The following is a 7203-nucleotide window of genomic DNA, read 5'->3' as shown; positions in this document are numbered from 1 at the left end:
TTTCCATCTCTTTCTCTTTGTCTCTCTCTCTGTCTAACACACACACACACATGGACACACACTGTGCAGCTGGACTCAACAGAACCAGACCGGACTACTGTCACCCACCAGTGGAGACTCTCGCATGAGCAGCGGCAACACAGCGTCTACCGTAAGGCATGGCTACCTGCCAGCACCCCCACCCGCCCCCTCCCCTATTCCCCTTCACCTCCTCTCCTCTCCCTCCCTCTCTGTCTCCCTCCATTCATTCATCCCTCGTTCCCCCAGCTGTGAGGCGGCATGCGTGGCTGAAGGACACAGCGCTGCGCTCTGCTGTGGTGTAGCGCGCTGCCGAGAGAGTTGGAGAGCCCGATCCGATAGGGGGGATAGATAGACTCACTGCACTCACTCCCTCCCTCCTTCCCTCTCTCTCTCTCTCTCCTCTTTCTTTGTGTCCCTGTCTGTCTCTCTATCCCCGCGCTCCCTCGTTCATGAATGTCACCTCTATCTCTGGGAAAAGCTGGATTTATCAAGCCCTTGTCTTTTTCCCCCTTCTTCTCTCAGGGTGCGGGTGAACGCAAGGGTGATGCCAGGAGAGCTTAAAAGACAGCGAGGGGGAAACAAGCCGCACTCTGTCCGGCAGCGTCCATCCACATCCCTTCGTCCTCGTCCCAGCTTGCGGAGCTGATACCTCAGGTCGGACAGTCCCTACTTCTTCTTCGACTTCTCTGTCACTGTTTCGGATGGAGAAATTTCACAGGTGAGAGACAGAAGAAAAAAGGAGCTGCAGTGTGCCCCGGCAGAGTCACTTCTGTGATTGTGGAGAGTTGATATTCAGACGTTTTTCACCCCACCTGAATCGATTCAGGCTTCTGATCTGTGGGGCTGTGCGGGCTAAGAGGACTAAATGTGATTTTTGTTCGGGGTCTGGTTTCATCATGCAGCGAATGGTTCTGATGCCGAACCTTTTTGGATGGGATGATTGAGTCAAACTTCACTGGAGCTCCGGGGTACACTGGGACTGGGACAGAGGCACTGGGACACAATTAGCTACGGTGCATTGGTTTTTGGGTGGATAACAACATGACTTGTCCCAACAGAAGAACTGTGACGTATCGGGGCTTCACCTGAACCTCACTCCTAACCAGAAAACAAACAACCGGAAGGACATCAAGGACATCAATCCAAACCTCAACAAGCACCAGTTGTCAGTTTTGGGTAGGCCTTTCAGGGATCCACCCTTATTTCCTCCACCTCCTCCTCTTCTTCCCTTCCTCTCCCTCTTTTTCTGCCTGTCCACCCATCACTTCGGTCCATCCACAGAAGCTCCCTCCTCCGCTCTGCACCCCTCCCTCAGCGGTGCTCCGTCGCCCTGGGTGAGTGGGCAGGGGGGTGGCCCACGGTACCCCCCGACACCTGGGCGCCACCGAGCCGCCAGAGGCTGGTGAGGCGGCGGCAGGGTCAGCGCTGGGAAGATGGCCGCTCTCGCCAGCTCCCTTATTCGCCAGCGCAGGGAGGTCAAGGACCCCCAGGCAAACCGGCAGGTCGCCAGCAAACGCAAGCCCTGCCCAAAGAGCAACAAGTCGCTTTGCCAGAAGCAAATTCTCATATTAATATCGAAGGTTCGACTATGTGGCAGTCGAGGGAGAAAAATGGAGAAAAGACCAGGTGAGTTCCCACAGGCCCTCCTATTAAAATCTCACCTTCCTTCCTTTCTACACCCTCTTCATCCTTCCTTCTTCTCTGCTCCGTTTTCTGCCTGTACCGGATAACTGGATTTTGATGGTTGACTTGCCAGACTACAGATTAATCCCCAACTGTAAAGCCTAAATAGAGAACATCCCCAGCTTGTAATTTCTAGTTCAGGACTTAATCTGAATCTGGGAAACATCCCAGCCCATCTTCTCGGTAGCTGTACACAACATGTCCTGTATTTATGGCAGTACAGGGAATGGACAGAGCCAAATACACACAAATTTGTACCACTGACCAGAGGCACGATCTAACCCGTGTCCTGACTGTAGTGATGACTTTGTTGAGGTGCGTGTCAACGCATCCAGACACACGCTGGTAATCTGCAAGCACACAGCGAACTTGGCTCATACATTCAGTGATTTACTATGATATAAAAATGTCAAGAGGCGCCTCATTTGCAATTCTGGGTGCCATTACTCTCCCTGTGCTTCCCCTAAGGCAAGTGAAACACAGTGGGGCCTAATTTGTCTTGTGTGTTTGCATGTTAAATGTAATTGCAAAATTATTCATTGAAGCTAAATGAGACAGTGACACCTGATTTGTGCCATGAGTGTGTCTGTGCTGCATATGGTTATATGATGGTTTCCGACATTGACAGCCAAATTGACTTTTGAGAATAATTCCTCCACAGTGTTGATAATGTCTCCAAATGTCGATGCATTATCATAATATGGCTATTTAGAGGTCATGCAGTCTTGGAGAAACCTTTTGGATCTATTTGGTAATACGTTTCTAAATTTAGAGGCAGGACTAAGCAGTAAAAACACACGCTCACACCAGTGGAGCTGTCCATGAACAAAATGTACTTTCGTAGGCTAGACCATTTCAGTGTTAGTGCTATAAATACTTATTAATAATAATTCTGTTTCATCATTTGCCCTCTATTTAGACAATGATTTTGGAATGACAAATTTAATATTTTTTTTGCTTTCGAGGAGTCATTTTTTAAAGGCATATTGCTGTTTTTGTCTTCTTATGGTTATTATTTCCATTTTTCTTTTTTGATCATTGATTTTTTTTGTAAACAATCATCTATATTATTTTAGTTTTTTTTTCCAAAAGTCTTTTTTGCACGTGTCCTTTGTTGCTTTTTTGGAAGTCACACTGGCTTTTCTTGAGCGAAAACTACATTTAGGCACAAGAATGACTTAGGTTGAGGAAAAGCAAGTTACATTAAGTACATCATGTGAGTTACATCACATATCTGACCTCATGTACCATGCTTAGCCTCCCATATATCACACAGATCTTGGCTCACTCTATAGTATAACAGTATATATCGTGTCCTCGTGGGTATGTACCCTGAATGAGCTCGTCCTGTTCCATGTCCATGTTCCTGTCTCTACCTTTACCTTACTGAACTTACATATGTGTGTGTCCTTTCCCACCCCGTGCAAGTGTGTTCTGTGATATTTATTACCTCTGTGTTCATCATGATAATTACTTGGGGAACCTCTAACATTGGAAGCAGCATCTGCCATAGAGGCTGCTGCTCTCTATATTCTAATTAGGGTTGTAAAATATGTTGGACCGGTCGTGGCAGTGCCAGGTCTTTGGGGAAAGGCCACACATGCACCATTCCTATTGTTTGAAACCATTTCCATCCTAATGGCTTCAGTACTTCTCACTACACTCTTGCAGATTTATTAGGGTAATCGTGGGACAAAGTATAGCTGTAGCTGTGGCTACAGACACATTACCAGCTTCACCAGTGCAGGTTGTGATTTACAGGGGTCTGCGTTAAGTACTGCATGTGGCAGTGTGCGTCTTCATCATTCTCTCAAGGAGTCTCTTCGTGTGTGTATGTGTGTGTGTTCAGCACATGGAGGACACCGTTGACCCCTGGCCATGAGTGTGTGTGCTAGCTGGTGTGTGTGTGAGTGTGTGTGAGTTCCTCCCTCCTCCTCTGAGCTTCAGCCTGAGGCCACAGTTGACCCCTGGCCAGGAATAAACGACTAGAATATTCTTGAGCCTCCACCTCCTCCTCTTCCTCCTTCTCCTCCTCCTCCTCCTACTCTTCCTCCTCCTGGCAGGACTTCAGAGCTGCCTGCTCACAGCTCGCGTTCACTTTGCCTCCAACTGGCTTCCATTGTTTCTACTGGCATCATTTGACTGCTATTGGCTTATTGTGCATCCTGTGGCTTATAGTCTTTTGCATTGTCTTATATTTTGGTTGTCGCCATGACTTCTTTTAGCTTTGGTTACCTTGAAAATAATAAAAACTCCAAGCAGTTTTCAATGCAGACAACTGAGTATGACATATTACAGCTTCACTACTTGTACAGGAATAATAATGCAAGATGGACACCACATTTATAATGTGATTCATCACCGGGACGTGTGGCAGTATCATAGATACAGTCACAAGGCAGTCGTCATTTGCTGCAGAAACATCAAAGCACCAAAGCAACACGATCACCCTACAGGTCACAGGTTTCTTCAGAAAACCAACAGTGATTGGACAACTTTCTGGGTCAGTAGTTTAACGTCAGACTCGGTATAAGTTGTAATGTAACCCGCCCTGTGGTTTTCTTGTTTTTCCATTCCACTGTTCACCATTAGGTTAACTGCATGTTCTCATGCCCAGTTCAGACTTGGTCCACTTCAAAATATCTAGTGTCATTTCTGATGCAGGGCTATGGGGTCAAGTTACCATGAATAAATATGAAATGCCTGGTTGGACTTTCAAAATAAAGCTCGAGTGGTTAACGTTAGAAAGCAGCCACACTTTAGTTTGGTTTACCAAAAGTAAGTTACGTGACCTTGATGATCTTATGTAACATGCGTATATATATCTTGGAAGAGGTCAAGTGTCAAGTCCTATGTTTGTTTGACCCATAAATCCAAACACCTCTTCCAAATATGGCTCTTTATAACATGTCATCTGACTTCCATGGAACATTAACTTTTTTAGCACATGAGCGCATTGAGAAATGACTACAGGGAAACACACAGTGCCGGATTTTGGCAGTGCAAATAGGTTGCTACATATTAGAGCATTGGGTTTGACTTTAAAATAATAATTATGAGCAGGTAGAGGTGTCAGGAAACCACTGATAACAAATACCTGCTGTAACCTAACACTGCTAACATGCTTTTGTTCTTGTTTGGAGGAACTCTTACACGTAGCCTCTACTTGTATCTACCGAACACTGTGGGATTTCCACTGTTTGTATATTCTTCTTCATCTGCAAACCTGATTAGACAGACTTTATATGTTTCCAGCCAGCTATGCATTTCTCGAACAAGAAGAGAAGAAGAAAAAAAAGTGAGGTGGAAAAGCTGGCACATTGGAAAAGAGAAGATAATTCTAATACACCTTGACTTTGCTGTACCTGCTTTTACCTCTGGTGGAGGAAAAGCACTCGCTCGTCGTGCTGTAACTCACTGTTACTCACCTCCACTCCTCCAGAAAGCCCAGAGAATAAAGACTAAGAACAGTGGGGGTGTCAGGAGAGTACATAACTTGGTTGGAGTCCAGTTTGGGGGACACAGTTGAATGTCACCCTATTGCTAAAAAGACAAAAATAGGTGAGAAACTGCAATAAATTAAACATTATATTTGGTCCGAGGGAGCTGAATCACATTTTAATTTGCTTAGATTTTTAGAAATATGCTTAAATATTTAATCGGAAGTCTGAAGTTTTCCGACCTTGCAAAATTCACCTCATTTTACTCCCAGTGTGTGTCACATGTTTGTGTTTCCCAACCTTTGCACCTCAATAAGAGTTCAAGCCTTAACACTAAGGTCCTGTGCCCAAGTTTCAAAAATGGTGTCACCTTATTTGAAGTGCTATAGGTTGTGACACTTTCCAGACGAAACTGATATGCAGTTTTTCTGTGTGTGTGTGTGTGTACTGTACATGTGTGTAGATGTTATCATGTGTATAACACACCGTCTACTTGTGTGCCACCACTTTGTAACTGTATAGGGCCCCTTTGTGCTACTGAAGGCCATTTGAGGCTATTGTAGGAGAGGAGGAGTTGCACTTAAGAATGAATGCGTGGACTGTGTGTGTGTGTGTGTGTGTGTGTGTGTGTGTCCAAACATTTGCTACCTACCTGCTTCTAAGTGACGGACGGAGAGGTGACGTGTGTTGGTGTGTCCCGACCTGACCCACATACCTTCCCCCTCTTACCTCCTCTCTCTCACACACTGTCATCCCGCATCTCTCCCCACTCTGTCACACCCTCACCTCTACACACACACACACACACACACACACACACACACACACACCCTCTAACCCTCACCTAACCCATACTAATGATGCCCCAGCACTACAGCCCACTCAGCTTATAACAAGGTCAGCTTGCCCTGCACAAACACACACACACACACACACACACACCCACAAGCAAGGTAGCCTTAGAAGACACGCACACATTTTCAAGTGCAGATATACACACACGAGTACAATTATCTATAATTACGAACACACACACTTGCATAAATACAAAGATAAAAAACACACCTACGCACGCACACACAAACACAAACAAATGACGAGATTTCATGATAATTTGGGGAGTGTGGGAGAGAGATCATTTCACCCTGGCTCTGCATGTGTGTGTGCTGCTGATATGATCTAATGAGGATGTTAAGCCGTCTATTGGATATCAAAACGAAACCAGAATAGCTTGTGTTGTCCTCTGACTGCCTGCCGGAGCTGCTGTGGAAGCCCTCCTCTCTTCTGTTAACAGGATAGAAAAACACTTGGACTTGTGGCTGCAGCACGGGGGCCAAGTGTTCATCCAGCTACTGCAAATTGGTTTGTGTGAGCGTGTGTGAAAGAGAGAGAAAGAAAGAGAGAGAGAGTGGAATAAAATATGTGCACGTTTGTGTCCGAGACAAATGACGCCGTGAGAGCAGTCCTCAAGCAGACTGTGTGTACGTGTGAAGCTCATTGTTGTGCCGTGATTCATCAGGCCACACCAGCTCCTCTCATTAACACACACTGATTTATCAATAAAGTGCGGCAGCGTTTGGAGAGCACACATTGACTGGGCCGATTTACTGCCTCGTAGACCGGACACTCCGGACGGGCCACACCAGGGAGGAGGACTATATTTCTCTGTCTTTCTCTTTCTGTTCGACTCCTTTTCTCTCTTTATCAGCGTTCTCCCTCTCTCCTCCATCCCCTCAATCCATCTCTCTATCTCACCTCCGCTTTCTCCCCTTCTCCCTTTCTCCTCCCACCCTCTCTTCCACACCACTCACTTATCTTCTCAAGGACATCTGGCTTTCTTTTAACTCTCTCTTTCTCTCTCTCTCTCTCTCCCTCAGTGTCTGCCTGTCTCTCCTCACTTGCCGTATTTTCCCACTGTGTCTAATCATCTTGTCTTTGGGCCAGTCAGTTAGTCACCGGGTGCTACAATGGCAGAGATGCTGTAGGTATTGTGCTGCCACGTTACGTAACGCCTGACTCTATTGTTAATGGATCAGGAGCGCGCGTGATGCACGTCTCA

The 7203-nt window shown here is 46.1% G+C and overlaps 1 protein-coding gene across 1 annotated transcript in view; it reads left to right on the top strand.

The window, feature by feature from the left end:
- The first annotated feature begins 268 nt into the window (after positions 1–268).
- fgf11a (fibroblast growth factor 11a) overlaps positions 269–7203 on the top strand; it is a 102408-nt gene continuing 95473 nt past the window's right edge. Inside the window, exon 1 of the mRNA XM_027288197.1 lies at positions 269–1647. Coding sequence (XP_027143998.1) covers positions 1455–1647 — 193 coding nt within the window. The 5' untranslated portion in view covers positions 269–1454. The remainder of the gene's footprint in view (positions 1648–7203) is intronic.

The sequence above is a fragment of the Larimichthys crocea genome, chromosome XIV, assembly GCF_000972845.2.
Source record: "Larimichthys crocea isolate SSNF chromosome XIV, L_crocea_2.0, whole genome shotgun sequence".
Classification (NCBI taxonomy): domain Eukaryota; kingdom Metazoa; phylum Chordata; class Actinopteri; family Sciaenidae; genus Larimichthys; species Larimichthys crocea.
The sequence above is the reverse complement of the archived record's forward strand: the minus strand, read 5'-3'. Positions and strand labels throughout refer to the sequence as shown.